Consider the following 12,186-nt stretch of genomic DNA (forward strand, 5'->3'; position numbering starts at 1 on the left):
GGAAGGGGCGGGGGCCGCGGGCGGAGGCCGCCTAGGGGGCCGGGGATCGCGCGAGTGCGGGCTGCGCGGGGCGGGCGCGGGCGGCGGGCGGGAGGCGGCGGGTCAGAGCAGCTCGGAGCGCCGGCCGGGCCGCGGGGGCGAGCGGCGCGGCGGGGGCGGGCGGCGCGGCCCGGGCATTCCGGGCGGCCGGGGGGAGGTGGCGGGCCTGGGGAGGGGCTGAACGAGAGCGGGGATCGGGGTCTGCTCCGGGGGCAGGCGGGCGATCGGGGCCAGGTGGGTGAAAAGGGGGGATGGGGGCCGCCCTCCGGGGGGGTCGGGGCCGGCGCCGCCGCCGTCGCGGCGGCGACTGAAGCCGGGAAGAGGAGAGGGGGGCGGGGGAGCGGCCGCCGCCGCCCCCCGGAGGCGCCGGAGCCCCGGATCCCGTTCGGAGCCAGCCAGCCGTCCCGAGCTACGACCAGGTAAGATCTGCTGCCACCCGGGCCTCGGGCCCGCCCGGGTTCTGGCCCGCGGCTCCCCACCCCCACCCCTCCCAGTTTCCCCCTCCCGCCGCCGCCGCCGCCGCCTCCATTTGTTATTTTCCCGATCCGGTACCCCCACTGCGGGCTCTGCCCGGCCTGAGGCCGGGGGACTCAGGGGGTGGGGCCGGACCCCAAGGAGGGATGGGGGCCAGGGCACGGGGAGGATCGGGTGGATGGAGGGAGGTGGGAGGGTCTCAGGAGGAGGGCTGGTGGGGCAGCGAGGGTAGCCAGGACCCCGGGACCAAAAGAGGAGCACCGAGGTGGAGGGTGGCTAGAGGAAAAAGGGGGATGCCGGCGAGGGGGCTTCGGGCGAAGGCAAAAAGGGACTGGAGATATGGCAGCGAGGTGGGGCATTAGGGCTCCAGGGAAAGGCCCAAAACCCGGGTTTCAGAACTCAGGGTTGGGGGTGCTAGGTGTAGAAGGGAAGTAGGAAATGGGGAAGGGGTGTGGTAGGTGGAAAGAGAAGGGTCGTAGCTGATGAAGGAGGAGAATGGAACCTGGGGAAACGGAGGCTCTGAAGGGACCAAGGAGAGGTCCACGTTTAAGAAGCAGAACCTGAGGTGTTACAGGGTTCAAGTGGGAAGTGGATGCCTTTGTGACTCTATTTTCTTTCCCCTACTTTAGGTAACCTCTGACCTTGTTTTTCCAGACCCCAGCATGGTTCCTTCTTGGAGAGGGACACACTGGTGCCCAGTGCTCTGGTCCCCCTAAAACTATGAGGAGGAAGATGGGAACACTGAAGGGAGAGTTAGGGAGAAAGGGTTTCTGAGAGGGTAGAAAAGGAGAGAATTGGATGGTCTTATAGGCACTCCAGGCAAGTTGTGACCTCCACCCTCAAGTCCCCAGAGCACCCACGGCCCCTCTAGCTGGGGTTTCTGAAGGGGGAGGTATCTTCATTTTTGTTTTGAGCTCAAAGATTTCTCTTTGTGCATGGGCTTATTTCTACTGGGGTAGATACTCTTCTTAAGCTCCCTTCCCTGAGGGTGCTCCTGGAGGGTAGGAGTTGCTTTGGCAACTGGAGGGGGAGTGGCTGGCAGATGGACTCCTGGGATAGACTCTTGAGGGGCAGGTTCTACCATTTTGTTGCCATAGCAACGATCCAGTGGGATGTCCTATAGGTGGGGGTTCAGAATCTTGATTGGACCTCAGCCTTTGGCTATGTCCTTGGTACTCTTAGCTGGGTTCTGGAAGGTGTTTCTGGTGCTGCTGGTGAATAGGAGGTTCCCAAGGGGGTCCTCCGCCTTCCGGCAAGCAGTTTGTTGGAACAGGTAGACATGTTATTTGCCGGTCATAGACGTCGCTCCAAGTTCCTCCCCTTAGGCATGGTGGGAAGCTGGAAAAGCTTCTGTTCAAGTTACACCAGGTTTTGGTAGTTCTTTCTGGCCTCTGCCTCCCTTATTATTAGGGACTTCTTGTATATAGTATACAGTTGTTTGTTTCTTTGCACTGATATTCTTCTGTTTTCTTAAACTTGAGTTTCCCTTCCCAAGTCTCCCTTTTTCTCTTTCCCAGACTATCACGACAGTGACCCCTTCCATCCACTAACCTTTGACCTTCTGCTTCTCTGACCTTGTGGGAGTGGCTGGGCTCTCCAAGCTCATCTCATGTGAGGGTGGCCCAGGCGAGAGGGCTGTGCAACAGCCTGGTGCAGTGGAAATACTCTGAACAGGAGCCAACATACCTGGGTCGGGTACTGGTCGTACCTCTAACTGTGGCCTTGGGCCAGTCACTTCTCTGAGCCTTGGCTTCATTGTAAGATGAAGGGGTTATAGATAAGATGATCTCTGAGGCCCCTCTGACCTCCCCCGGTTCTAAGAAGGCTTAGACTAATGCTTGCAGACTTATCTGCTGGTCTGGGCTGCATTGTTATCTAGGAGTCACTTTGGACTGGTTTGTTAGTCTGGCAGGTCTGGAATGATGATGGGGGCTGGGCCAGTGATCCTGAAATTCACCCTGCAAGCCTTTCCCAGAAAGCCTTATGCCTCGATTGTGTATTCCCTCTGACATCCTTCTTGTATTTCTCCCTTATTCTCCTATTCTTAGAGACTCTTTCCCTATTTCTCACTTTTGCATCTCCCCAATCTGGTCTTTATCCTTCTTCTTTTGCAGTAAGGCCATGAAAGGGAATGTGTGTAGTGTGTTGCAGAAACACAGTAGGTGCTTTATAAATATTAGTTATAGTGACTGGCTACTAGGGCTAGATGGAGTATGGTTCACCTTGTTGATGCTGAAGCATGCTCCGAGTTCAGAAGCATATATATGGCCCAACCCTAATTCCTCTCCCCTTGCCACTCCTTTCCCTCGAGATTACCTATGCTTTTATGACTGCTTTTCTCCTTCAAAGCTACTCACTGCTAATTTTATCAGATTTCAGCTGTTTAAAACAGTTGCAGTAGGGGGAGGGGCACACTGATTGCTGTGTTTTTCAGTTACATTCGTGCATTTCTCTGACCTTTTGGATCCCCTAGCTGTAATGGACTTGGTGAATGGGTTCTGGGATGGAAAGGAGAGATGGGCACCCTCCTCTAGAGGGGCTGGCAAAGACACACCAGCCACACATAGTAATCCTGGCTGTGCTTTTGTTAAGATTGTTTTCCTCTTTTGTTACAGCGGGTTTGTTCTTTGGATTTTTGGAGGTTAACAATATTTAAAACTGATCTCCACAACAATTCAAAAATGCGGTAGTAGTTGTAGTTGAAGAAAAGTGGCTGGTTTACCGGACAGAGCATTAGTTCTAAGTTCAGAAGACCTGAAGCTCTGTCCCAGCTCTTTTATGATTCTAAGTAAATTATTATTAAGTTTCCTGGAAAGGTTAGGTTCAACCCCCCTCTGCCCCCTACCCCCCCTTGCCAGTCTCAGTGTGAATAGTTAGGGTTCACTGGAGGTGAAGGAGAAGTAATTACTCTGTGTTCCTGGGGAAAAATATGCAGTATACTGTGATAATACCATTTACCTAGCCAGGCCTTGTAACTCAGAATAGCTGGGTAAGTTTACCCCATTCCCACCAAAGTCGGGCAACATTTTATTTGAAAAGACCTACTAAAGTTAGTCAATAGGCCAGGAACAAGAACGGAACAGAGCACGCATATATACGCGACATCAGTGGGAGATACAGAAAGGAAGAAAACAGTGAGAAGATACCATTTTTGCTCTCAAAAGATCTTATGGTCCAGTAATATGGAGACCTGACCCTTAGCAAGAAATACCAACAAGTACAAAGGAAAATAGCTGACTATAGATATAGGTACAGAGATAGATAGGCTGTGAGGAGGTATGTGTCCCTGTCTAAACCAAGTGGGAATACAGGTTTACCAGTCTGTAAATTTGTATTAAGTGCTCACTGATTTTCACTGCTTTGGTTGGTAAAATGAAAGTCCTGACTTTCTAGCCTTGGGGAACCCAGGCATTAGAAGTGGGTGGGGGAAGGTCTCCATGAGACTCTCAGAAATAAGTTCTGCACTTTGGGGGTACCTAGGTTTGGGCTTGGGATTGGTAGGACTGTGTGCATTTGTGTTATAGAATGGGGCATTCTTCTCCCACCTACTCTGATGTGAAAAGATTCTTTTCATATCTCTGGGACTGATCTAGGCCTTCTGAGAACTCACCCCACCAACTTCTGACGAGAGTATAGCAAAGTCTAAAAGAAATAGTATGGGCTTTGAAGTCAGGGAGATGTAGGCCTGATTCCGGTGCTGTCACTGGTTTCTGTGTATTCATCACACGAAGTTGGGCAAGTCACAGTCTCAATCTTTGAGCCTCAGTTTCCTCCTCTGTATAATGGAAATAAGAATACCTACTTTGCAGGGTTAGGTTGTAAATATTAAATGAAACTCTGTGTAAGGGCATGACATAAAGACAGCACTCAATAAATTCATACCTCAGCTACATTTCTTTATGCTCCTTGGGAAGGCTCTGTGGAACTCGTGTACCCACAGATACTTTCCAGGTATCAGGAAGGGTAGAATAATGTGAGTGCATGGGTAGGGTACATCTGAGTTTTCTGCCTTCTCCAGAGTTGAAAGAGATGATGTGAGCAGAGTCTCTTTCATGTGTAGATAGCTGAGGTAGCCCGTGGGGCGAGCCAGCAGTGTCTTATGGGGGTTGTACCTCTTAGCCCAAAGGCCTAGGGTTGGGCCACTTACTCAAGCCCCTTGCTAAGCACAACAGTATCGCCTTCAGACTCTGTTCCCCAATTTGGAGACTCTGATGGTTTTTTCTAACAGGCTTCACTGAAAACAAATCCTGCAAGTTCCAGGGGCCTACACTGGAAACTTGGGAGATCCTGCTTCCCGCTTCCCAGGCCACAGCTGTGGGGAACTTGGGGTGAAGCAGAGAAGTTTCTGTATTCAGCTGCCCAGGCAGAGGAGAATGGGGTCTCCACAGCCTGAAGAATGAAGACACGACAGAATAAAGACTCAGTGAGTAATAGCTAAAATAAGAGCCACAAAGGGGCAGATGAGGGGCAGAGAAACCGGGGTGGGGTGGGGAGCAGTGAGGGCCTGGAGAGAAAGAATAGAAATAAGGCACGCCATGAAGTTAGGTGCTAGGTAAAAACAAAACAAAACAAACAAAAAAAACAAACCAAAAACCTACATTGTCTGCTTCCTTCCTTTTCCCTCAGATGTCAATGAGGAGTGGACGGAAGAAAGAGGCCCCTGGGCCCCGGGAAGAGCTGAGATCGAGGGGCCGGGCCTCCCCTGGAGGGGTCAGCACGTCCAGCAGTGATGGCAAAGCCGAAAAGTCTAGGCAGACAGCCAAGGTATTCTGTCCTCAGGTCCTCCCACAGGATGCCCAGGCACTGGGGCTGACGGTGTATGTGTGTGTGTTGTGGGGGAACTTCCTGTCTGGCAGAGAGTAACTGTGGAGGCTCGGGAGGTAGGAGAAAGGAATTTTCTTTCTCTCTAACAGAAGGCCCGCGTAGAGGAAGCCTCCACCCCAAAGGTCAGCAAGCAGGGCCGGAGTGAGGAGATCTCAGAAAGTGAAAGTGAGGAGACCAATGCACCAAAAAAGACCAAAACCGAGGTGGGTGACCCTTGCAGCCATCCTCACCCATTTTCTGACCACGCTTTCCCAAAAACTTCCCTTCACGATTGCTACTTTAATCTCGCCTGGGACATGAGAGAAGTCATATCCTAGGGCTTATTAAAGGAGTCCTGTCTATAGTGTGTCAGATGGATTTTTAGGGCTTTAGCCAGACCACTAGATGACCAGGCAGGGCCAAAGGGCCTGGAAGAGTGTGAGGGATTCTAGCCTCTCCTTTTCCAGGTCCTGCTTTTCATGAGGGGGCTGGAGAGGAGGTTAAAGGTGAGAGGTCTTAGTGGAAGGAATAAATCATAAGGAAAACACGTAAGGAGTGGTCTTCTTAAAAAGCACGGGTTTCTGGCATGTGTAGTTAAGGGGGTGAAGGAGATGAGAGGAGGGCGGATATGAGCTGGTGGAAGACGAGGATTTGGGTGTAGCTGTGGACAGCGAGATGGTGCTTGAGATGGACACTTGAGGAAAGAATGGAGTTTTACAAGGAGGGGAACAAGAGTGGCTGCTAGGGTGCAGCTGAGAATGTGGGGAGAGTGGAGGAATCCCCACGTGGCAGGGAGGGGGGCTGGAGCCAGAGTTCATCACGTCATACAGTGGTGTGCTGGGAGGGGGATGTGATTTTGTGCAAGGGAGGCCCCAAATCTCGGAGAAGCGAGGGAAAAGAAAAGGGAAAAAAAATGGTCCTCCTTTTTCTACAGCAGGAGCTCCCTCGGCCACAGTCTCCCTCAGATCTGGATAGTTTAGATGGGCGAAGCCTCAATGATGATGGCAGCAGTGACCCTAGGGATATTGACCAGGATAACCGAAGCACGTCCCCCAGCATCTACAGCCCTGGAAGCGTGGAGAATGACTCCGACTCATCTTCTGGCCTGTCCCAGGGCCCAGCCCGCCCCTACCACCCCCCTCCACTCTTTCCTCCCTCTCCTCCACCGCCAGACAGCACCCCCCGACAGCCAGAGCCTGGCTTCGAACCCCATCCTTCTGTGACACCCTCTGGATATCATGCTCCCATGGAGCCCCCTCCATCTCGAATGTTCCAGGCTCCTCCCGGGGCCCCTCCCCCTCACCCACAGCTCTACCCTGGGGGCACTGGCGGAGGAGTTTTGTCTGGACCTCCAATGGGTCCCAAGGGAGGAGGGGCTGCCTCTTCAGTGGGGGCTCCTAGTGGGGGTAAACAGCACCCTCCACCCACCACCCCCATTTCAATATCAAGCTCTGGGGCTGGTGGTGCTCCCCCAACAAAGCCACCTAACACTCCAGTGGGTGGTGGAAGCCTACCCTCTGCTCCACCACCAGCCACCTTCCCCCATGTGACACCAAACCTGCCTCCCCCACCTGCTCTGAGACCCCTTAACAATGCATCAGCCTCTCCTCCTGGCCTGGGGGCCCAGCCACTACCTGGGCATCTGCCCTCTCCCCATGCCATGGGGCAGGGTATGGGTGGACTTCCTCCTGGCCCAGAGAAGGGCCCCACTCTTGCTCCCTCACCCCATCCTCTGCCCCCTGCTTCCTCCTCTTCTGCCCCAGCCCCGCCAATGAGGTATCCATACTCGTCTGCAGGTAGCAGCTCTGCAGCAGCCTCCTCTTCCAGTTCTTCCTCTTCCTCTGCCTCCCAGTACCCAGCTTCCCAGGCATTGCCCAGTTATCCCCACTCCTTCCCTCCCCCAACAAGCCTGTCTGTCTCCAATCAGCCACCCAAATACACTCAGCCCTCCCTTCCATCCCAAGCTGTATGGAGCCAGGGTCCCCCCCCACCTCCTCCCTATGGCCGTCTCTTAGCCAACAGCAATGCCCACCCAGGCCCCTTCCCTCCTTCCACTGGAGGCCAGTCCACAGGCCACCCACCAGCCCCAACACATCACCATCACCACCAGCAGCAGCAGCAACAGCAGCAACAGCAGCAGCAGCAGCAACAGCAGCAACAGCAACATCATGGGAGCTCTGGGCCCCCTCCACCTGGAGCATATCCCCACTCCCTGGAGAGCAGTAGCTCCCACCATTCCCACCCTTATGCCATGTCGCCCTCCCTGGGGTCTCTGAGGCCCTACCCACCAGGGCCAGCACACCTGCCCCCACCTCACAGCCAGGTGTCCTACAGCCAAGCGGGCCCCAATGGCCCCCCACCCTCTTCCTCCTCTTCCAACTCCTCTTCTTCCTCTCAAGGATCCTACCCATGTTCACACCCCTCCCCTTCCCAGGGCCCCCAAGGAGCGCCCTACCCCTTCCCACCGGTGCCTCCGGTCACCACCTCTTCGGCTACGCTTTCCACTGTCATTGCCACAGTGGCTTCCTCGCCAGCGGGCTATAAAACAGCTTCCCCACCTGGGCCCCCGCCGTATGGAAAGAGAGCCCCATCCCCAGGGGCCTACAAGACAGCCACCCCACCAGGATACAAGCCGGGGTCGCCTCCCTCCTTCCGAACAGGGACCCCACCCGGCTACCGAGGCGCCTCGCCGCCCGCGGGCCCAGGGACCTTCAAGCCAGGCTCGCCCACTGTGGGGCCAGGGCCTCTGCCATCTGCCGGGCCCTCAGGCCTGTCCTCCCTGCCACCACCACCTGCGGCCCCTGCCTCGGGGCCGCCCCTGAACGCCACGCAGATCAAGCAAGAGCCGGCTGAAGAGTATGAGACACCCGAGAGCCCGGCGCCCCCGGCCCGCAGCCCCTCGCCCCCTCCCAAGGTGGTAGACGTGCCCAGCCATGCCAGCCAGTCAGCCAGGTGAGCCGCCAGGGCGGGGTGCGGTTGGGCCTGGAACGGGGAACGGCGAAGGGGCAGTGGAGAGACCGGCAGAGGCGACAAGAGGGGAACCTTGCGTTCGTGTGGTGCCTTTTAGAGTACTCGGGGGCCTCGCCTCCCTCACCGCCTGCGCGGGCTGGTTTGGGGGCAGGGTCACCGCGGGGTCGCTCGGGCAGCTCGCAGGGGCTAAGCGCGCGCTGCCCTCGCGCCCGCCAGGTTCAACAAACACCTGGACCGCGGCTTTAACTCGTGCGCGCGCAGCGACCTGTACTTCGTGCCGCTGGAGGGCTCCAAGCTGGCCAAGAAGCGGGCCGACCTGGTTGAGAAGGTGCGGCGCGAGGCCGAGCAGCGCGCGCGCGAAGAAAAGGAGCGCGAGCGCGAGCGGGAACGCGAGAAGGAGCGGGAACGCGAGAAGGAGCGCGAGCTGGAACGCAGCGTGGTGCGTCACCACATGCGCCGTCCGCCTTCTGGCCTTCCTCTGCGCCGCGCGGGGGGGGGTGGGGGGGGTGGCGGGGAGGTCATTGCGCCCCCTGTCCGACAGGAGGAAGCACGGCAGCCCAGGAAATAGAGACCCAGGGATTCCAGCGGGAGGAATCCTTCCTTGCATCCTCCCTTGGGTGGGGGAGGCAAATTCAGATCAGAGTACCTGTGGATGGTAGGGAGAGCCAATATCCAGGAGAAGGTTTAGGGAAATTCCTACTGGCTGAGTTCCAGTAAGGTGACGCATTTTGGCCTTCAGCTGCCGAGACAATTGAGCAGCTCCGGATCAGCCACATTTTACCAGACCTGCCCTTTTGACTCTGCTTCTCCCTGTATCCCACAGAAGTTGGCTCAGGAGGGCCGGGCTCCAGTGGAGTGCCCATCTCTCGGCCCAGTGCCCCATCGCCCTCCATTTGAGCCGGGCAGTGCTGTGGCTACAGTGCCCCCCTACCTGGGTCCTGACACTCCAGCCCTGCGCACGCTCAGTGAATACGCCCGGCCCCACGTCATGTCTCCCGGCAATCGCAACCATCCATTCTACGTGCCCTTAGGAGCAGTGGACCCGGGGCTCCTGGGTTACAATGTCCCGGCCTTGTACAGCAGTGACCCAGCAGCCCGGGAGAGGGAGCGGGAAGCCCGTGAACGAGACCTCCGTGACCGCCTCAAGCCTGGCTTTGAGGTGAAGCCCAGTGAGCTGGAACCCCTACATGGGGTCCCTGGGCCGGGCCTGGATCCCTTCCCCCGACATGGGGGCCTGGCTCTGCAGCCTGGCCCACCCGGCCTGCACCCTTTCCCCTTTCATCCGAGCCTGGGGCCCCTGGAGAGAGAACGTCTAGCGCTGGCAGCTGGTCCAGCCCTGCGGCCTGACATGTCCTACGCCGAGCGTCTGGCAGCCGAGAGGCAGCATGCAGAAAGGGTGGCAGCTCTGGGCAATGACCCGCTGGCCCGGCTGCAGATGCTCAATGTGACCCCCCATCACCACCAGCACTCCCACATCCACTCCCACCTGCACCTCCACCAGCAGGACGCCATCCATGCAGGTGAGACTCCTACTTCTTTGTCTTCATTGCGTTCTTGTCCCCTGGCAAGTAATTGGGTCTTTTGTTCCTCAGGCCAAGACTTCTCTCCTCTAGTCTGGCATGAGCCTCTCTCCCGGGATTGCTCCCCTGATCTTGGCCTCCCTGTCATCCCCCATCTCTTCATGCCCCAGAGACTGTAATAACCCACACCCCGCCCCTCTTCACAGTCTAGCATCCCACCCACGATAGAGGAAACCTTTGAGGGAACACCACCTTTCTACCCTCAGAACAGCCCCCCACCCCATACCTGGGTCCTTGTTCCTTTGAATTCAACTCTGTTATCATTTCTTGCCATCTTCTCTCCTCCCAGGTGGAGGTCTTTCATGTTTTTCCCCATCTCCAGGCCTCCTACCTTCCAGAAACAGCTCTATAGCTTTGACTGGGGTTATCATAGGTGCTAATGAGCTTTATTTACTATCCTTTCGCTGTATTTCCTTTTGTCCAGTACTTTGCCGGATTTAGCCTCACAGTCATAGTCCTTCCTGGCTCCCTTGTGCTTTCTCTCTCTTAGCTGCGTCTCTCTTCCTGTCTTACTTCCCAAACTTCTATCCCTTCCTATCTCCTCTAAGCAGTCCATGTCTTTCCTTTTCCTCAGACCCCTCTGACAACTGCTGTCTCCTATTCTCTGCCATCCACATGTCCCTACTCCAGTAAGGTCTTGTCCTGACCACCCACCAGGCCCTTAGTTCTTCCATTGTGTCTCTTTGTTCCTCGCTAGGTCTCCCTGTGTTGATTGTCCATCTCTTCCCAGGCTTGGATCCCTTCACCCAAATGCATGGTTTTCCCCAAACCTGCCTTCTGGTGACACCTTCCTCTTCTCTACCCTCTAGCCTCTGCCTCGGTGCACCCTCTCATTGACCCCCTGGCCTCAGGGTCTCACCTTACCCGGATCCCCTACCCAGCTGGGACCCTCCCCAACCCCCTTCTTCCTCACCCTCTGCACGAGAACGAAGTTCTTCGTCACCAGCTCTTTGGTAAGGATGGAAGTTGGGGGTGGGGAAGGTCGAACGAGAGAAGGGCAGAAAGGAGGAATCTGGGTGGTAGGATTAGCCTGTTTGGGCTTGGGGAGGGATGAGGAGGTAACCAGAGGAGCTGAGAACAGGAGAAGGAGGGCTGAGGCCCTGCCCAAGAGAGGTACAGGTTTTAGTGCCAGGCGGAAGTTTGGATCTTCTCCAGGACTGGCTTTTGCCTGTTTTAGCCTCAGTTTCCTCTGTCTGTAAGGTGGCCAGCTCTGTCCTGGCCCAGAGTAAGTATTCAGGACTCCAGCAGTAATGGGCCCCCCCGCCCTTCCTGCCCACAGCTGCTCCGTACCGGGACCTGCCAGCCTCCCTCTCTGCCCCGATGTCGGCAGCTCACCAGCTGCAGGCCATGCACGCGCAGTCGGCTGAGCTGCAGCGCCTGGCGCTGGAGCAGCAGCAGTGGCTGCACGCCCATCACCCGCTGCACAGTGTGCCGCTACCTGCCCAGGAGGACTACTACAGGTACCCTGGGACACCCCTGGGCCAGGGGTGAGGGGGTGTGACCTTAGCCAGCCGGGGATGGGGTGTGGGCAGCGCACTGCTGGCCTTTGGCCTCTGGGGGAGGGAGCCCCTCCTCCACAGTCCTCTGTGAGAGGGGCCAGGTCGGGGTTGACCTCGGTGTCTCATGCCTCTGCTCTGCATCCCCTCTCCACCCAGTCACCTGAAGAAGGAAAGCGACAAGCCACTGTAGAACCTGCAATCAAGAGAGCACCCATGGCCCCTGCATTTGGACCTCGGAGGCCTCCCTCCCAGCCTGCCACCCACGGCTGAGGAGGGGTGCTGCTCATTTGCAGGGTTTCAGCAGCTGGGCAGAGGGAGGGAGGAAGGGACAGATGGAAGGCCAAGGCTCCTGTGGTATGCAGAGGTGGGGAGGTGGCCAGGGGTGGGGGTGGGGGGTGGGGGCAGAAAGCGCACAGTATCTTGGACCAGGTCCCTCTTTCTTGTCCCCCTGCTTTCTTCCTCCCCCATGCCCAACCCCCGGTGGCCACTGCCCCTCCCACCCCGTTGGTGTGATTATTTCATCTGTTAGATGTGGCTGTTTTGCGTAGCATCGTGTGCTGCCCCCCGCCCCTCCCCAGTCCCCGTGCGCGCGTCCCTTCTGCGATGTATGCCCCTTGCCCTTCCCCGACATTAATAATTTATATATATAAATATCTATATGACGCTCTTTAAAAAACATCCCAACCAAAACCAAACAAAAACATTCTCACGACTCCCCAGGAAGATGGCTGTGACTGGTTCTTTGCGGGCTGTGGGGGCGGAGTTGGGGCGGTGGTCATAGGGGACTACGCAGCGGTGCCTGGAGAGAAGGCTGTGGAACC

General features: G+C 56.7%; 1 protein-coding gene across 2 annotated transcripts; it reads left to right on the forward strand.

The window, feature by feature from the left end:
• The first annotated feature begins 365 nt into the window (after positions 1 to 365).
• Positions 366 to 12,070, forward strand: ATN1 (atrophin 1). Of its 2 annotated transcripts, none has more exons than XM_042945686.1 (10): positions 366 to 458; positions 4,742 to 4,936; positions 5,140 to 5,277; positions 5,427 to 5,540; positions 6,251 to 8,268; positions 8,503 to 8,725; positions 9,110 to 9,806; positions 10,676 to 10,819; positions 11,146 to 11,326; positions 11,522 to 12,070. In XM_042945686.1, exons 2-10 carry the CDS (start codon positions 4,910 to 4,912, stop codon positions 11,553 to 11,555), a joined length of 3,576 nt encoding a protein of 1,191 aa, XP_042801620.1. In that variant the 5' UTR covers positions 366 to 458; positions 4,742 to 4,909; the 3' UTR covers positions 11,556 to 12,070. The 2 variants fall into 2 exon arrangements, with proteins under 2 accessions (XP_042801620.1, XP_042801621.1); XM_042945687.1 differs by having other exon boundaries at positions 6,254 to 8,268.
• The last annotated feature ends 116 nt before the right edge of the window (positions 12,071 to 12,186 follow it).

The sequence above is a fragment of the Panthera leo genome, chromosome B4 (assembly GCF_018350215.1).
Source record: "Panthera leo isolate Ple1 chromosome B4, P.leo_Ple1_pat1.1, whole genome shotgun sequence".
NCBI classification, from domain to species: domain Eukaryota; kingdom Metazoa; phylum Chordata; class Mammalia; order Carnivora; family Felidae; genus Panthera; species Panthera leo.

What these genes read in the sequence shown, in the direction of transcription:
- ATN1 (XM_042945686.1), top strand. Translation starts at nt 4,910, where the DNA reads ATGAAGACACGACAGAATAAAGACTCA. An exon ending in AGTCTAGGCAGACAGCCAAG is followed by an intron (nt 5,278 to 5,426) that starts GTATTCTGTCCT and finishes TCTCTCTAACAG; the next exon opens with AAGGCCCGCGTAGAGGAAGC. An exon ending in TCTTCGTCACCAGCTCTTTG is followed by an intron (nt 10,820 to 11,145) that starts GTAAGGATGGAA and finishes TCCTGCCCACAG; the next exon opens with CTGCTCCGTACCGGGACCTG.